This window comes from Gadus morhua, chromosome 11 (genome assembly GCF_902167405.1).
Source record: "Gadus morhua chromosome 11, gadMor3.0, whole genome shotgun sequence".
NCBI classification, from domain to species: Eukaryota; Metazoa; Chordata; class Actinopteri; order Gadiformes; family Gadidae; genus Gadus; species Gadus morhua.
Window position 1 is genome coordinate 15435783 of NC_044058.1, and position 20164 is coordinate 15455946.

The 20164-nt window shown below is 44.9% G+C and overlaps 1 protein-coding gene across 1 annotated transcript in view; it reads right to left on the reverse strand.

Moving 5' to 3' along the window:
• Positions 1-20164, reverse strand: part of me1 (malic enzyme 1, NADP(+)-dependent, cytosolic) — a 64941-nt gene that overhangs the window by 9937 nt on the left and 34840 nt on the right. Inside the window, exons 4-6 of the mRNA XM_030370244.1 lie at positions 14093-14168; positions 12484-12645; positions 4937-5040 (exon numbers count right to left, since the gene is read on the reverse strand). Coding sequence (XP_030226104.1) covers positions 4937-5040; positions 12484-12645; positions 14093-14168 — 342 coding nt within the window. The remainder of the gene's footprint in view (positions 1-4936; positions 5041-12483; positions 12646-14092; positions 14169-20164) is intronic.

Consider the following 20164-nt stretch of genomic DNA (forward strand, 5'->3'; position numbering starts at 1 on the left):
CACACACACACACACACACACACACACACACACACACACACACACACACACACACACACACACACACACACACACACACACACACACACACACACACACACACACACACACACACACACACAGTTTAAGTTGTGTTATTTGACTCGTTTAGATTGAATGGGAGGCAGGTTGTGCCGGGTCTCCGAGGACATAGTGGGGTTTTAAATCACTTGAGTGCTCCGTCCTGCGGGGGGCGCCCTCCCACGGCCTTTATATATAAAGATCCCCGGAGCAGCAGAGAACCAAAGGTTGTGTGAGGAGGTCACCTTTGACGCTGCAGCGCGCCACGGCCCACGGACGCGCAGCAGGGACACTTCAATACAACTCAATTTAGATTTAACAGGCGGACACCTGCTCGCCTGGCTTTATGTTAGCACCTGATAATGGCTGTTGACCGAGACAGAGGTCAGTGCTTTATCTCCCTCATAGGCAGAACCTCCCCCCCCCCCCCCACACACATACACACAAACACACTCGCAGAACTCTCCTATACCTCATAGAGGACATGGAACAATACTGAGCCCACCCAGTGGCCTGTTTAAACCAGCAGGGTGCTGCCTTTACCGTCCGCTCTCACGGATAACCTACCACTCACATCCCAACGCAGAGTCACAGCAGCAATGCTGAGGTGCTCGCGTGTGAGCATGAGTGTGTTTGTGTGCTTGTGTGTTTGCCACGCAAAGTGTTGTCAAACAGAAACAAGCACAGCTTTGTTAGACTGTAAAAGGGTATATTCCAGACAGCGAAGCAGCATCTTCCACAGATATCATCTTTATAGGACAGATGTGGAACTATTCTGTACATTCATGGTGTGCTTTGTGTCATGGATTTTAAAGAATCATTGAATTAATCAGTTTATTGTCGGGCAGTGGCCTTGTACAATACCACTTTACTGTATTTTGACTATTATTGCACCACTTGGACTATGTGTACGAAAGCTCTTTGGTTCGTATAGAGCATTTGTGGATGATGAAATCCCCTTCAATGCTCTACTGAAGCCCTTACATTCCTCCCGAATAGTGTTAAAATGCTCTGGCCGTTGCCCTAATGCACTGTAAATCTCAAAGCAACAAAACAGGTAGTAAAACCTTTATGGCAGTCAAAGCCCAGTATTAAAGCGACGACAGAAGAAACTCTTTGAGCTGTAAAACAGCCTTTTCAGTGGCCAAGTGAATGAGAAAGTTGGAACCGAGCCAGGCTAATACCGGTAGATCAACAGCCTTCGGTAGCGCTACAGCCAGGTGCAGGCCTGTCAATCAAACGAGTACAGGGGTGCAGAAGCAAAAGCCATCAAGTGCAGAAATGGCTTTCACACGTCACACAGTCCCTCATGGGCCAGTCTCTGTGTATTAGTAACGGGCACCGCAGGGGTCCCGCACCGCCGAGAGGCTGCCCAGCTGCCCACGGTCGAGTGAAATGTGTCTCCCATCGGGGCTGAGAGAAGTCAGGAACGGGCGGTGAAGGGCTGCATGCGTGGAGACCAAACAATGGAGCCCAGAGCGGAGGCATAATGTTTTCATGAGCTTTTGGGGACCGGCGACGGTGTGGGGGACCGGCGGTACCGCTCGCCCTGCGTTGCCATGGCGCCGGCCCACTCATCACAGCGCCCCCTAGTGTGTGGATCTATCCCTGCACCACAGGGGTCATCTCGGTTCGGCAGCAGGGGGACATGTTTCCCCGCGTCCACGGGCCAACGCGGCAGTCGCGGAACAAAACCCGGCGACTGCTCTGTCATCTGCGGGGCGAATGACAGCGATGATGTCACGCCTCTTCCAGCTGTCAAGGGCTGGAGTTTGAGGCTTGGACATCGAACGGGGAAAAGAGAAAATAGATATTGCGGGATTTACTGTTTATTTTCGCATCGACTCTCGCTGGGGTGAAATGCAGAGAGAGAGAGAGAAAGAGAGACAGAGAGAAACTTTTTCTCACGTTCCCAAAGCCGTCACTTTTTCCCCTGTCTGAATGGAACCGGCAACCTCACAGAACCCCACAGAGGACAAAGCCGAGACACTCATTGATTTGTAACTTTAACCATTAGAGAATAGTAGGAAGAGAAAGAAGGAACGGTTCACTTCTTTCTCTCTACCTCATATTGTTTAGAAAGAAAATAAGAAAGAAATAAGTAAAGAAGTTCAAGTGCTACCTGTCTGATAAGAGAAGGGATATATTGGAATTAACTCTGTACAACTCTCCTCTTCCATGGCCTTTGTGGAAAGCGATCTCATATTTATAAGTAACTATATAACTAACTATATTGGTCGAACACATTTTGGTTTGGAAAGAAGAAGTATTATTATCTACCCAAGACAGATTACAGATTCAGAACTTCTACATTCTCCTCTTCCAGTGTAATGTCAACAGCTATATATTCTGGCCCTGCCAGCAGGCCAGGACAACACAACTAGGGAACGACCTTCGGTCCGGCATTTGGATGAGAATAACCCCCCTGCACCGGTAAGGTACAAAGCCAATCTAAAACATGAGAAACTGACCTCCCCTCTGCTTTTGTTTTGCTAGTAGACGTTGTAATGGAAAATCCCTTAGCCTATTCTGGATCATTAAATATTAAAGGCTGGTAGAGTTCTCATTGCTCACTCGACCAGAGAGGAGACTGGTGTATGCAAAAATCCAAACAGGGTTATCCATGGTTATCCATGCTTCTTTGCATTTAGGAGTCTGTCCTAGACCCAATATCTCGTAAAGAATCACCATGACGACTAGGATGAAGAAAGAGTTCCCCAGCCCTTGTGGATGCAATGAATGAGAGACCAGAGAAGGTGGTGTTCAGGGACCTTAAAGGTGCCGGACCCTCGTCATGGAAAAAAGACCACAAAGGGCCAAACAGAGGGCCACACGGGACGAGAACACTCCAACCACGGCACTAGATGCCTTGTAGCTGCTCTGGTGCAACCTCGGGTTATTATGGTATACTGTTGGGATGGGATTATTAGCATCGGAGACTGTGCCAAGTCAATGAGTCGGCACGCGCAGACAGGTCCCGTATGAGAAGTCCTTTAACGCGTGACCCAGAAACCTGGAGGAAACTCGTCGGGCTCCGTTGGAGGTTTTAATGAAACCCGAGGCGGGGTCTGGAGGATCGCCATGGTAGCCCCATATACCCCCGAGGCTCACGGGGGAGGACCAGAAGAAGAGTGTGCGTGTTGGCGGGGGAAGGAATGAGCGAGGAGGAAGGCCCTCCACACACACACACACACACAGAAGGTCAAAGACAAGGGCACCTCTGTGCAAACACAGCTGTCCGACCCGTGTGTCTGTGTGTGTATGTGTGTGTGCATATACTAGCGGGCTGCATTGGCCGGTTCTTAATAAATCCTCCGTCCAACTTGGTGGTCTCCAGAGAACCCACGTCTCTCAGCACACGTTATTTCTCAAATCCCGCCGCTGTCATTATGGACGCAAATACTGCTGCATTCTTTCCCCTTGCCCCGCATCGGTCATCATTGATCTTCAATACAGCTAGGAAGCAAGGAATGTTTGATCGATGGGAACGGATATCATCAAAAGTCCGGGTCATGGCTCCGTTTTTTAACAGACAGTTTTTGAACTACGACAAAAACCCACAAAAACAACAACGGCATATATCGGTAAAAAAACTAATTTGGTCCAAGTTTCGGTATTTCTGCTTTCTGACAGGACGGTAGCGACCCCTGAACTCACTGAGACCAGAGGAGCCTGTTGTCTCCCTCCTAGTAGAACCAATACTTATATTGTCCCCTTTCACTTTCAACGGGTGAAGAAAATAACAATTCCCGAGCTGTCACTGTGAATGGCAGCAGACACCATGCTGAAGAACAACAACCACAGACCTCTGCTTGTACAGGTGAGAAAAAATAAAGAATGATTTCTGTTCTCAATAGGAGGACTGGTTAGCAGACCTTAAAGACGTTTCAAGAACTTCAATACAAAAGCATGTATCTTCAAGGTGGCCTTTTGTTGGACAAAATGGTCCTATGCTCATTGCTGATGAGCTGTGGGGCTTCAAATTACCTGAACTCTTTCCCCCGGTTTCTTAGAAAGCCAAACATACAAATGTTTTTCTGAGGGACAGTAATTATTCATTGAAATCGAACCCTATCATTATTTATTTTCAACCAATGCGTCGTCTTTTCGGGAAAAACCATTGCACCTCCCTATAGTTTGAAAAGGCGACCCGGTTATTAAAGAGTGGCGGCTGGTTCTTCTGAAGCCAGCTGGAGAGGCCCCAGACCAAGAGTCTCTCTCTCTCTTTCTCTCTCTCAGTCCCTCTTTCTCTCAGTCTATCTTGCTCTTATTCTCAGTCTCTCTCTCTCCCTTTATTTCACTTTCACTTACTTTTCTCTTACTCTCTGAGCGAGAGAGGTGGCATCTGAGCGAGAGAGGCGGCATGCAGGATAAAACACATCAACACCAACAGAGACCAACAAAAACGACCATTGGGCCAGGGTGCTCTATAGGATACCAGACGCGTTGGTGGTGGCCGGCTGATTCTTGTTAGCAAAGGTGTTGAACTGGTGTTGTCCAACACTGCAGCAAGCACCTTCTTCATGTGCCTCAATATATTTCTCGAACCCTTTCGAACTCCAATGGAGTTCATTTGATTTATGTAATTCAGGTCATTGCCCTGTGCGGATCAAGTGCAAGGGATCCATTATTTGATGAGAGGGACCAGACAGGCCATGATACGTTGGTCGAGACCAGGTCATCGCTTGTCTGGACCAACTCATCTAACAAATATGCTCTGCATAACCTGTTGATCCCCGTACAGCTGTAAGTTGAATCAGTATCGGTGACAGCAGCAGACATCATCGGAGGAGTTATACGAGGTAATATGTGTGTGGAAGGAGGGAGGGAGGGGGGGAGAAAGAGGGGAGAGGGGGGAGTGCAGTGCAACTCCCACCTGTCGGTCACAGCCTTCATGAACTCGTCCAGCAGGTCATCGTAGGCCTGGCCCCGCACTCGCTTGTGTCTCAGCCCGATGTACAGAGGGTCCTTCAGCAGCTCCTGCAGAACACACACACACACACACACACACACACACACACACACACACACACACACACACACACACACACACACACACACACACATACACACACACACACACACACACAGAGTGGTGTAGTGAGGGCATGAAAAGAGGAAGGTGACAAAGGCAGAGATGAGACCGACAGAGATGACGAGAGGTAGCAGCGACGGGTGGAAATCAACCCACGTGAAACAAACTACTTGGAGGAGGTTGGAGGAGAGAGGAGCAGAACTGAGCTGCTCCTCCCGTTTTGGTATTCTACCAGCACATCATTGAGGTCACGCGCCTCCGAGGAGGGAACAGTAAAAGCTCATTCGTCCCACGCCTGAGACGTAGACGGCTACAACAGCATCGTTACCATGTATCCTTCCCACTTATTAAAAGTGGTTTGCTGTAATTTACACTCTGTACATATCATGCTTTTCTCTACTTATTTTTGACCACACCCCAATATTTTTCCAAAGTCTGGGATCTCTGGCACCTAACCAAAGAGGGGGGAGGATTAACACTCCCTTGGCTGTTAGATTCAGCACACTACTCCTTAGGCTCAGCTGATGAGGAGCAGACAGATGTGAGGCCAAAATAAACATACTCTTTAAAGAATTATCGTTTAAGATGACAGGAACGCCTGACTGAAAAAGGAATAATAGACTTGAAGCCCATCCATGCTGGGACCCCAGCTCTATTCCTGTCTTCAACTCTAACCCAAGGATCTTTCGGAGGAACACCCCCTGTTGCTTCCACTTCAAAGAAGGCCCATTGCTTACCATGTGTTGTGGACGGCATGCACACACAACTACTAACTAATGACGTGCGTGGGTTCTCCTCTGGTCCATGCTCATACCATGCATGAATGACATTCCATATTTTTCACCATCTCTATGTATGAATTCATAACTCTTTGTTAAAATGCAATAGGTAATACGCATTTTTGTCCGAGTCCAACACCTCACCACCCCATGGCTCCCCAACACCATAGACGTACTCTAACCAAGCCCATCTGGTGCAGTGAATACGTTCTGAGAGGCTGTAGATGGTATGCAATTTTGCATTTGTACATTTGCATTTTGGGAGGGGGGAGATTAAACTCCTTATGCATGTAAACCCCAGCCGAGTTGGAAACAGAAGTAAGACAAAGTTGATATTCAAGAGTTGGAGAAACGGGGGACAACTTATTTTAATACTAAGAACCTTTCAGTGGATAGGAGAGGTAGGCAGTAGATATTAATGGTTTTAAGGTAAGTGTTTTGTGTGTGCAAACGTGTGTGTGTGTGTGGGTGTGTACAGACGCATGCGCGTCTGTATGTTTGTGTGGTTGCATGACATGTATTTATGGGAGAAAAAATAAACAGTGGAAGAGACACAGAGATAGAAATGAATAGAAAGAGAGAGCGAGTGTGAGAGCAAGAGAGACACATTTGGACAAAGAGTGTTTAGTAAAACTGCACCGTAATTAGCTGAGACAGCCGAGACAGCTTCGTTTCCCTCCGTACGGTATGCGGTCAGCTCTGGAAGACACAGCCGACCCAAACACATCTCACCGTTTCAAAATACGCTCCGAATGTAAGAGCCAAGCGGGACCCTATCATTACAGCCTCAGTGATTTCTTTACACCCCACAGTCAACGTAAACACACAGCGTTGTCCAACCCCTACCCGAGGGTCTGTACACATACAGGGCCCCTTCCCCTCTGTGATCTCATGAGCAAAAGGGGTGAGCGTGCCATTGCTTGGCTCTCTGATAAGCCTGTTTTGGTGCTCGCTGCGCCCGAAGCCAAACGCAATCAACACCGCCTGTTTGAAGGTGAAGAGGGGCATAGGTCCCTCTGTGGAATGTGGATTGAAACTGAAAACCTTTGTATCAAAAGACCCGAGGCGGGGGGGCCATGGCTCCGCAGGCAGCCACCTCTGTCGAGCAATACTTTTTACCCTGAGAATGGGCTACGTCACACACCGGCGAGAGAGGGATGTGTGGAAATGTCTTCTGACAGCTGGAAAGCACAACAGAAAACATGGCGTGCCTCTGGTGCCTCTGGAGATGATGGGTATCTGTTTCTCACCCTCCCTCTCGCTTTCTGTTTCTCTGTCTCTCTCTCCCTCTCTCCCTCTCCCTAATAGGGGCTAGAGTGGGGAATAGGGGCTAGAACGTTGAATAGTTACTAGATATAACGCAGAAACTTTTAACTTTCTGTGTTATATTTTGGAAAGGTCCTGTTGACAGCTTTGAGTCACAATTTTCCAGTTGAATGGTATTTTTGCAGCCAACCACAACATGCCACCAATAGGCCATTAGATGAACTGCACGTTAGTATCTACAGTGAGACACCTATAGGCCGTTAGATGAACTATACGTTAGTATCTACAGTGAGACACCTATAGGCCTTTAGATTAATTACAAGACAGTGAGCCACTTATAGGTCATTAGATAAATTACACGTTAGTGGCATTCGCTTGGTTTCCACCATTAAGCTTGTTGTGTTGAAACTGGACAATGATGCCTTTTCACTGTCACTAGGACTTTTTGCCACATCATGCCAAATTGTTTTGGAGAGCAAATCCATTTGAGAGCTGCAACATTTGGCATCATTTGACACAAAAGTCATCACCGCAGGTTGGAAAAAAAGTTTGATTAAAAGTAATGGTAGACAAAAGATAGAAATGGAATAGAGGCGGGCTGGGCAGGTGTTAAAAAAAAGGAAGGTCAATTCAATCCACAGAAAAATTATGTATTATATAGCCGCCCACTTGCTTGTCGCCTTCAGAAAACTACAAATTGCTTCCTTCAAAAAACTGAATAAAAACGACAGAAGATCTGGCGTTCTAGCAGCAATTATTTATTTTATGATGAATTGGATTTCAGTATAAAATAGAGTGGGGAATAGGGGCTACAACATTGAATAGTTGCTAGAGTGGTGAATAGGGGCTAGATCAGTGAATAGGGGCTAGAGCGGTGAATAGGGGCAAGAGTGGTGAAAATTGGCTATAGCGGTGAATAGGGGCTAGAGTGATGAAAAGGGGCTATAGTGGGGAATAGTGGCTAGAGTAGTAAATGGGGGCTAGAGTGGTGAATAGTGAATAGAACGTTGAATGGCTAGAGAGGTATTCGATTTCGTATATGGTCGTTCATGTTCTGTTGAATCAGATTGATTGGTTACTAATTCAACACAAAGGGTTAATTTGTTGCTGGGAACCTTTACAGCGGACCTTTACATCACCACTGTAAAGGTGAGTGTCACAGTGCTCTGGACTCGGGCAGGCCCACCCAGCAGCACTCACACAACAAGCACATTGTCCCGGATGATATCATCAGGCTCTCATTTCAGTGGGTGCTTTTGTGTGTGAGTGTGGTGTGAGTGCTTGGGGTTTCTGTGTGTGTGTGTGTGTGTGTGTGTGTGTGTGTGTGTGTGTGTGTGTGTGTGTGTGTGTGTGTGTGTGTGTGTGTGATATTTGTGTACGTGTGAGTGCACCCTCTGTCCATCCCCATCAGGGGGTTCAGCTCACACTTATATTTCCAATTTCAAATTTCAAATAATTACTTTTGAAGGTTACGACACCAAATCCAACCAGTTTTATTCGCATAAAATATGGACGTAGCGTCTGTGACGTCGCTCATTGATTCACAGAAAATTGTCAGAAAGCCCTAAATTACACATTGTGGGGGCCACCATTGCTTGATATTAATTGCAACCAGGAGTGAAACCAGTCCATTTTTGGCTCAATGAGGGCTGGAATTTAATGGCTGCCTCACAGTGGTCTAAGTTCAAAACTCATTACTACTTATCTCTTTAATGACTTAAAGCTGACAACGGGACCTTTACAAAATAGATAAGTTGGCGATGAACTAGCCGTAGGATATTCTAACCGAATGAAGAAAGAAGAAAGTTAACTTTTAACTTTCTGCGTTATATTTTGGAAAGGTCCTGTTGACAGCTTTGAGTCACAATTTTCCAGTTGAATGGTATTTTTGCAGCCAACCACAGCATGCCACCAATAGGCCATTAGATGAACTGCACGTTAGTATCTACAGTGAGACACCTATAGGCCTTTAGATTAATTACAAGACAGTGAGCCACTTATAGGTCATTAGATAAATTACACGTTAGTGGCATTCGCTTGGTTTCCACCATTAAGCTTGTTGTGTTGAAACTGGACAATGATGCCTTTTCACTGTCACTAGGACTTTTTGCCACATCATGCCAAATTGTTTTGGAGAGCAAATCCATTTGAGAGCTGCAACATTTGGCATCATTTGACACAAAAGTCATCACCGCAGGTTGGAAAAAAAGTTTGATTAAAAGTAATGGTAGACAAAAGATAGAAATGGAATAGAGGCGGGCTGGGCAGGTGTTAAAAAAAAGGAAGGTCAATTCAATACACAGAAAAATTATGCATTATATAGCCGCCCACTTGCTTGTCGCCTTCAGATAACTACAAATTGCTTCCTTCAAAAAACTGAATAAAAACGACAGAAGATCTGGCGTTCTAGCAGCAATTATTTATTTTATGATGAATTGGATTTCAGTAATGGCTTAGAAAACCACATTTCCACGGTTCAACACATTCAGAGATCCTGTTGGACATAAAAGTCTTCTGAAATGTCTAGACCCAACTCATGTTTATTTTCTTCCAGCTCACTGTGTGAAGAGAATATAACAAACCATACAGTGCCAACAGTTAAAAAACAATGTCTTCCTGAAGTCTGCTGGCAGTTCCCTGATTTCTCCTTATGCAAGATTTTCCCATTAGTCACAAGACATCCTCTCTCTCTCTCTCTCTCTCTCTCTCTCTCTCTCTCTCTCTCTCTCTCTCTCTCTCTCTCTCTCTCTCTCTCTCTCTCTCTCTCTCTCTCTCTCTCTCTCTCTCATAATTACCAATCTGTCTCTGGCCCCCAGTGTACCTGGGTCATGCCCCCGAGAATGCTTCCTTGCACAGTGAGATTCCGGCAGCGGACAACAACAGCCGGCCAGGGGATCTCAATGTGAAGCCGTTCCAGAGGAACACAACGATGTTCGAAAACACACAGCCGCTCTATTCAGCCAATTACAACTCATTCACCCTGTTGTCTCCTCAAAATAATGGACCAGTGAAAGATGCCCGGAAAACAGAGTTACCGTAAAATCCCTCTTACAGTTGGATGCCAAATAGCCATTAGACACTCAGTTACCCATACACACGCACACACAACTATTTTTAGAAATATTTATATTATATGTTCTATATATAAAATATAAACACACATTCCATGTATTTTATGTCTGAACATTAAAATAGTAATCCTTATATGGAAATAGTAAAGATTTCCATGTGAATAAATGTCTGCTAAGTCACTGTATCGCTGGGTGAGGTAACGCAATGGTGATTGAGCCTATGGCCCACGCATGAACGCCTTTGTTATTGCAGTATTATGAAGGTTACTAACTGGCTGTCTGTGGCAACTCTATTGGTAACTATCTGAACAATAACTGCTATTCGCCAAAGTTGTCGCCAAAGAGAACGAAAAGGAACTTTATATGGTTTAAACTTAGCAGGCTAATGATGATTCTACTGATCCATGTAGCTTTAGTCCTGCTGGGGCTTGAAGTCAACCCCTTACCGGTAGTGACTATATCATATCATATCATCAAAATGTTCAAGTACTGTAAGTAATGAAGGAGGGAAGCTGCTTGTTGGGTCTCATTCAAAGAAGACTTCTGCTCACGGTGAAACCCCTGGGCCTTGTTTACCGAGCACTTTACACAAAACTAGGGCTGCATTAGCATATAATTGTTAGGCTTTCAGTTCAATGTTCAACTATATCCGCAAGAGAACCAAAACACTTTTACTGAACACTGGTATAATTCTGTCTGTCACGCAGTAATGCACCACTGTTGTGGGGTTTGCATTCATTATGGGTCTGTTTAAGGTCCATTGTCGGTTATGATTTTGTTATTCTGCCCCTTTTACTTTTGGTTTCTCCCACTCACACTGCCAGCAACATCTGCCTGTTCTCCATCTAACCCTGCACGGTGCTTTGGAAGGCACGCTCAACCAGAATGTGAAACGATGCTAAAGACTCACAATGAAGCCTGCAGACCATTGATGAAATACATACAGAGAATACAAAGCGTGAGGCCTTGATATAATTGAATAATACTTTGTGTTTTTGTTGAAGATGGACGAGATTGAAGAGGTTTGATGACACACACACACACACACACACACACACACACACACACACACACACACACACACACACACACACACACACACACACACACACACACACACACACACACACACACACACACACACACAAACTCTCTCTCGGTCTGCAAAATATCTCCTTACTCCCGTCTGCATCTCTGCTCTCCACCCCTGGTCATGTGCACCAGACGGCTCCTTGGACTACTAGCTCCTCTGTTAGGTCATCTGACAACAGGAGAGGTTGTTTAGGAAAACAGACCGCCGCCACGCTGAAGAGAGCCGGTGCCTCAGCAACATTTATTTGGGGATTTCCACCACACCCTAGGCCAGAGCTCGGATGACATTGAGGAGCACAATATGCCTTATATTACTAGTCCCCATATTCCCCACACACATTGTATCTGTGGCAGTGTGTGTGTGTGTCTGTCACACAAAGGTTGTGCAGCTATTAATAGATAGATATTAAGCATACACAACAGAGACCCAATAGATATTGAGTAGAACCAATAGGGAAACAATAGATATTTAGCAGGCAGTGGTCAAAAGACTGAGAAATGCAATCCGATCTGGCAGGTTGCACTACCTCCCCACTCCTGTTGAAATGTTTGCAGAATGTAAATGGAATGCGTTGCGTTACTCCTGATGATAAGTTTGCAGGATCTAAACTCTTCCCAAAACTCCCCTCTTCAACCTTTCCTACTGCCAGTGACCCCCCCCTCTTGTTCGTCTGCTCGTCTCCTTGAGTAATATTTGATTATGTTTTTTTTCGATTTCTATGTTAAATTAAATGTGTTATTATCATTAAAAGGTGCCAATTTCTTTTTGTTTCATTTGAAATACTCTGCACTTCTAATATTATAATATATTTTGTGGCACTTGTTTCATTTTTGCTTCTAGAAATAAAGTAATTGAAGTGTGGAGGTACCTTTTTTAGGCAACAGGATACACACAGCCTGAAATTTGGCCCATGACTGAAAACCGCTGCAACTCTTTAGCCTCCTTGTACATGGGCAAAGCATTAAATAACCTGCCAGTTTTGACTGACCTGCCACACCTGTATAGGCAGGATCACTGGGCATTTTGGCATCTACAAGTGTCTTCCCTGCAAAGAATTTCTACTTTCTCTTTTTGGGGGGTTTATCCTCTTTATTTTAAAGTTTCGAAGGATACTTTCTGATTTAAGAAATGTTCAATAGATTTCCCCCAAAAGGCTGCTGGTGCAGTACTCGTGCCTACCTCGTTGTCTGTGCCCACGTCCAGCATGACCGGCAGGCACTGCATGGGTGGCATGCCCCCACAGGCCGTGTAGAGAGCCAGCTTCCCCACCGGGATACCCATGCCGTAGCAGCCCAGGTCCCCCAGCCCCAGGATCCTCTCTCCGTCCGTCACGCACACGGCCTGTGAACAATCCCATCCGTCAATATCACCGTTCTCTCTTTCAACAACAACTGTTTGTTTTGCATACTGATTGAATGATATACTCAACAGAACACAGCAGATGGGACGCTTCGCCCACAATGGCCTACTCAATGTGGTGCTAAAACCTGCAAACATGTGCTTCTGTATTCCATTCGCTTGGGAGAGCATCTCGCATTTTTGGCACCCTTTCCCTGCTGCCCAACCTTGGAAAACATTTTCTGTCTCTTCAGGAGGGTGCTGGCACCTAGACGCTTTCCGCTCTCCCGGCGATGTATTCACAATAACAGCAAAGATGTTGTTCCTCTGAGGGTTTTCAGTGAGTAAAAGCAATCAATTGTGCCACACTTTATATTGTTAGCAGACGGCATTGGTTCATAGTGTTCCGCCCCAACACCAACAGGCTTATTCTTGTGATTAGTGACGCAGATGATGAATCGGCCAACCTTTTTTTAACGAGATCATTAGCGTGGCAATTTCAACATCTGTTCAGATTCCATTGGTTTGTTTGTTTGTTTCCACTCAAAGCACATTAGGCCGAGTCAGTGTATGGATGGAATAATAACCTATTAACGGTATAATGCAACACTTGCATGTTGATAATTACAATGAAGCGACCCACAGTGACCGTATTTCGCAACAACATCTGACCCTGTTCACCCTGTCTTTCGCCCTCCTGTTTTTGTCTGGGGTTGAAATGCCATCGTGCGTAGGTCATAATAGCCTGAGTCTCTGATAAGACTTTATTTCCAGATTAAGTGGGGAGCGGAGAGCACCGAGACAGCGCCGGGGTAAATGCCTACCTGTTGACAGCAGTTAGCAGGTGGCTCACGCTGCAGGTATGCCCGGCATGTCAGCTGTACCCGCAGCGTACCTTCGGGACTCATCATAGGGTTAATACCTATACATACTGATAATACAGCCAGCTCTGTGGAACGCCCGACTCCTGGTGCATAAGGGTCTTACCTAACATTAATGCCGGATGAATGTTTGAGTTGCTCTGCCATAAGCGTCTGGCTGCCCTCCCGATCAGACAGATTTCGGGCAGACCTGGTCCAGGTCAGGGTGATTACAACCGTTTATTTAATATGGGGCGGGTTGATAATATGATGGAGGAATGCTCCAATCGGAGCGATATTGAGGCATTTTCATGAACTACCAAGATGGCTGAAGACGTATGTCACACGTTTCGCTGCTCTGATTGGTTGTTAGTCTATCAAATTGCGCCCAGAGGCATTTCGGTCCCATCATCCATATTCAGTTCCCCCCCCCACCCAGCTATGGGTTAGAACCAAGATGGCCGCTAGGTGAAAAAGGCCCGTACCATGTTGTTGCTGGAGCTATGTCTTGGGTCATCGGCTGGAACGTGAGCGAGTTGAAACCCAGTCGAGTTGCGGCTGTTAACGTGCACGCGGTGAGGTTTGCTTACCCGGATGTCTTTCTCTGGCCAGCTCTGGAGCACGTTGGCGATGTGGCCGCGGTCATGAATAGTGATGAACAGGCCCCTATGGAAACAAAACCAAGATCACTTTGGTGAAGGGTCCCCCATTTTATTAAACACAAACCTGGTATTTTCACAAAAGCCACCTTGAATCAAACATTCAAAAGCTTTCTTTGAATACTTTGAAGTTTGTTTACTTGTATGCTACCTTTCTGCATCGCCCCTTTTCTCAATCAACAAAAGCAATTGAAATAACAGTGGGGCGTGCATTTTGGACATCAAGGCTGGACATAAGGCCTACCTATAAGAATCAATGAGTGTCCCCCAAATTCTCAAAAAAACAGGTGGAGGTGCCCTTAACTGTAGGATGAAAGAGGGAAGCATGTGTGGGAGGTCTGACACTACCCACCAAACCCATCTGGTGACTGGGCCCCATGGCGACATGTCGACAACATAAACAGCACCTTTGTACAAGTAACAGCTTTTAAGGTGCATCTACTGAGCCATTCGCGGGCTATGCTGGTGGTGAAAAAAAACCCGTCAAATACACATTTGAAAAGTGGCTGGTATGTAGAAAGAATATATAAATACAACGGGAAAAATAGAGACGCCTTAGATTAGACTTTTCCCGTCAGATCCGAAAAATAGACATCAAACACTTTATTGTTGTTTACTTTAATTTATTGAATTGAAGGAATTGAATAGGCCTGAGCTCCAGAAAAACAATTATTTTATATGCGTTATATCCTTTATATGAGGATGTGTACCCAGGGCTTCACATTTAAGAGTTGTTGACCAAAAATCGAAAGCAATCAATTACAGGGTTATGAGTGATTCTGATGGACATGGAGGTGCTGGAGCTGAAGGATCGGCTGGTGACCCAACAACCTGATGGTCAGGAAATGTCTCTTTGAGGAAGATCAATGCAGATCTTGTTATCCCTCTATTCATCATGCCAAAATATAGAAGAAGCAAAATTTTTACTCGTCGTTACTCCTTGCGAAGCAACATTTATTGGGGCCATCAGGAGAACTGCCATCGGGGGAACCATTTATCTTTTTACCCTTGACAGCCCAGAGGAAAATGGGGAGGCAGAGCAGAGATGATAAGAGGATGGGAGGAGGGGGTTTGGCATGTCAGTGACACATTCCAGTGTTTGCGTCATGAAAAACCCTAAAGTGCATATAGACACACACTGCAATGTCTAATATTGTAATCATCTGGTCTATGTATAATATGCCAGCAGGGAAGATCCTTAAATACATGTATCTGTGAATGCATCATTACTGTGGCTACTCGTTCCTCTATACTGGACAAGCTTGAACAATAAATCATTGTATAAAGTCTGAAAAACATCAGGGCCCTTTCTTATGCGGGGTTCACACTACAGGATAATTAGCCAGATTTGGTCATTTCCGGCCAGCAAAGCCCTAATTTCTTAATGGTTCTCCCGATTTTCTTGCCAGATTACCCTGTGGTGTGGAGTATGTTAAGAGTGTCCTTTAAAGATCTAAGCCCTCTGTTGGGGAAACAGTGGCAACTGTGTGAGTGCTCAAACGGGGGAATGCCGGCAACCTTGCAAAGCCATGTAGCAGCCAGCCAGGGGCCAGAGCAACACCCAGCACTGTGACCCAAGAACCGCTTCCTGGCCAAACAAAGACACTTGGGCCCCGAGTGCTGACCCATGTCTATGGCGGGGGGAGGAGTGGCCCTCAACCCACAACAGAGTCTCAGACCCCGCCAAACCAGCGCCGGGCATGGAAACCTCTCAGGCCCTGTTTGCAAGATGCAAGATCACAAATGACGTTTGCTGACAGAATGGGCACAGATTACCCAAACGGTGACGGGGGGACTGTGGAAATATCTGCAAAAAAGTGTTGTAAATCTAGGTAAGCGAGATTAAGAAACCCCTCAGGGAAGATATTTTGACAGATCCCCAAAGGTGCTGCAGTGTTGTCTGTTGGCTGTCCATCATAATGCAGCATAATGAACAGATTTAGAAAAATGTGTATCTCTAGAAATACAGATTGGCCTGTTTTTTGCCCATTACCAGAGGGAATAGTTATGAAATGGAACCCTACAGTGAAAAAAACATTACACATCAAATTGGTGAGCACTGGCAACATGGGAGCCAGTATAGAAAACAATTTCGTAAGGCTGTTCCCTGTTTCAGGAATTCACACAATTCAATCCAAGCCCACAACTATAAATTGTGAAAGCAGATATTTCCCACAGAACATTCTGGGTGATACTTTAATTTTCTATATAATTGGAAGTAGTGAGAGAGTAACTTCCCACGTCCAGAATAAACCGGGACCTCTCCAGCAACCATCAGCCACCTGCCCCACACAGTCATCTTTCCCCAACAGCTGTTCCCGCCACACTAATTATTTCCATTAAGCTGGAAACTGCCCACCAATGTCCTAATACTGGACATCCAGCCAGGTCGCCCAGAGAAAGCACTCACAGCCCTGCGTCTGTTGGACGGGTAACATGATGTAACTCCACACCAATAGTGTAGATAGAGACATGTAGCACCCTGACTTTGATCCTATCCGATGCTGCTGTCATTGCTTTGGCCAATTGTATGCTTGGACAATGTCATGGATCCTGTTTGAGTTTGAGCTGGACAAAAGTATGTTTTTGAGTGAGTGAGAGGGTTAGCAGGCTCCGACATGCAATTCAGATTTCTGTACACACAGCAAAAGAATGGAAAAGAATGTTCCGATGCCGTCACCACAGAAACAATAAACAATTAAACTGCACAGTTCTTTTGATTTTAGTTCAGTCTGAGGCTTCATACTGTAATTGGAAAAAGCACAAATGTAATCCGAGAAATCACCACCCTTTGTCCAAAAAAGTTTACTAAAAAGAAGATGGGATAGGTCATTTTCCATGTTGAGCTCTTTGACTTTGTAGGAGCTTTACTCCAACATTAACACAGTGGATTCCCAGACCAGTCTGAAATAACATTTCATTACAGCTAGGCCATTCGACAATTGAACACACCAGAAGGAAGAGGGGAGAGAAAATAAATGTCAGACAGTTCCGAGAAAACGTATCTTAAACTATAACACATTCTGCAAATTGGTATCTGATCTAGGTCAGTGACGATGGTGCTGCACCTCTCTGAAAGAGACTTATCTTACAGAGCATCTCCAAAGAAGAACAACTCACACTACTGACATAATGTGCTAATGTACCATTGGCCACTGATGAAAAGTGAACTTTTCTTAAGACACTTCTGTTTGATGGAACATGAACAGAGAAACAAAAGGGTGCACCGTCCCGTCGACATACAACGTTCTATACATTCAAAACCATTATTTTCAATGAGAGCCCTCACATCACGCTAGAACCAACTATAATAAGAGAAATCTATAAATGTATGTATCACTGTCCTCGATTTCAACTTACTAACTGTATTTGATATTTTTTCCAATACAGAGATCCAGCAAACCATCTAAACACATCACCCGTCACACCACACACACACACACACACACACACACACACACACACACACACACACACACACACACACACACACACACACACACACACACACACACACACACACACAAAAAGGATCTGCAAAGAATCTCCTCTTGGGCCGGATGCGGTGGCTGACCGGCCGCGCAGAAGGACTGACGGCACGGTATTTCAGACGTGAGGTTAGGGGACTCACATTTCTCCCCAGCGTCTCGGAGTAACTGAGTGCAACTTAATAATATAATGGCCTCAGCAGAGCATAGTTAAAGTCTGCCTAATATGCCAATGCAGACCAACTCTCCCCCTGTGAAGGGCTGTGTGCACAGTTAAAGACGGAAAGAAAGAGGCCTGTAAATCGTTGCTCTGCTTGCCAATCGAGACGAGTTAAAGGGCGGGATGCTGTTATTACGGGCTTCCGCTATCACCCCGCTAAGATTTTACAAACTGGAGGTAAAACTAATAAGCAACACCCCAATGCTCTTTGCACCTCTTCTGAGACAGATCCAGGAGGTTTGGCTTCCAGGCCATTTCTTTTACGGACCAGGGGACATTTAATAGTGCAGCTGTTGCAACACATTCAGGGTAAACTATGCCTAAAGTAAGTAAAGCTAAGTTTGATTGTTAAAGTGAACCCAACGTGGGTGTGAGAGAGAGACAGAACGGGTCGGTCCTCATAACAGAGCTCAAAATGGAGACACCCAATCAAATGCTATTCACGAACTTAAAAATAGCTTATTACAAGGCAACTGTACTGCAACATAATCAAGAAAAGGTCACAGAGGGGATGGGGGCCTAATGGAAAGGGGGAAACAAAACATAGGAGAAAAGAAACCACATATTTATTTATTTCCAAATCTGTGAGAGCAGAAGGACCCACAGCTGTTTCCACATCAGAATACTGAGCAAACAATCTGCAGTAAAAATGAAATGCAAATATAACTAGAACTGCAAGCAGTTATGCAGGGGTCCAAGAAGTGTGCATTTCGCCGGCACAACGCGACAAGAAATGTGCATTTCGCCGGCACAACGCGAAGCATGTGTTCAAAACGCTACCCTGAACTGGTCAAGAAATGTGGGAGGAGTAGCAAAAATGCAGTTTAGCGGTTTTCGCGATTTTGCGAAAAAAAATTATAGACGCAAATGGGCGTGGCCTATGCCAAAAGATGCAGCAGACTCCAGTGAATAAGTGGGTACAAGTTTTTGACTGTGGGAGGTTCGGTGTGGGAGTTATAGAGGTGGAGGGGTCGCTGTTATATTTAAAAATGATTTTCAGGGGAAACAGATGTTATTTGGTGATTTTCCATCATTCGAATACCTTTGTGCTGTATTGAAATGCTCCCCCAGAGTTCTCCTATTAATTATTTACAGGCCACCCACATACTCTGCAAATTTTTTCGATGAATTCACAGAATTATTGTCTAGCATCTCCACAGACTTTGACTGTCTAGTTATTACTGGTGACTTCAATTTTCATACTGATGATTTGAATGACAAGTGTGCAAAAAAACTTTTTACCATTTTGGACACATTTGAACTGTCCCAACATGTGAAAGAGACTACTCATTGTAAGGGCCACACTCTAGACCTGGTTATCACAAAGGGCCTCAATGTTTCTGATCTCTCTGTGACTGATCCTTCCTTGTCTGACCACTTTTGTGTTTTCTTTAATATATCTTTTATTCCCAACATACAGACAAAATCAAATACTGTCAAAAAACGGTATATCAATGAAGAATCGTATGTACTTTTTTAGAAAGGCCATCTCCTTACTACCACCTCTCAACCCATGTTCTGCTGATGATCTTGTAGAAAACTTTAATTTGAAAATTTTGAAAGTCATGGATGTCATTGCACCTTACAAGGTTAAAACGATTTCTGGAAAGCAAAAGGCACCCTGGAGAAAAGCTGCTTCTGTAACAGCACCGAAAAAAGAATGCAGCAAGGTTGAACGCATCTGGCGTAAAACAAAACTTCATATTCACCATGATATCTACAAAGAGAGCCTCCGTGCCTACAATTCAGACTTAAAAAGTGCTAGAGAAACATTTTTCTCCAATATCATTAAATCCAATAATAATAATGCAAAAACCCTATTTGCAACTGTTGACAGACTGACCAACCCCCCAACACAAATTCCACCTGATCTCCATTCCACGCAGAAATGCAATGAGTTTGCAGCTTTTTATACTGATAAAATTGAAGGCATCAGACGCGCCATCAATATCTCCACTTCATACAAAAATGTTGGACTACCACCCTGTTCAGGCAAAAGTAACATGGCAGGGATGGCATGCTTTAATGTTATTGACTCTAAAATTCTTGTGGAAACTGTTACACAACTAAAGCCATCCACCTGTTGCCTTGATTCTTTACCTACCAACCTCTTTAAGAATGTTTTTGACTGCCTAGCAATAGACATATTGCAGATAGTTAACAACTCTCTCCAGTCAGGCAACTTCCCAAAAGCCCTGAAAACTGCAGTTATTAAACCCCTTTTAAAAAAGCGGAGCCTAGATACCTCTATTATTAACAACTACAGACCAATATCAAATCTGCCCTTCATAAGTA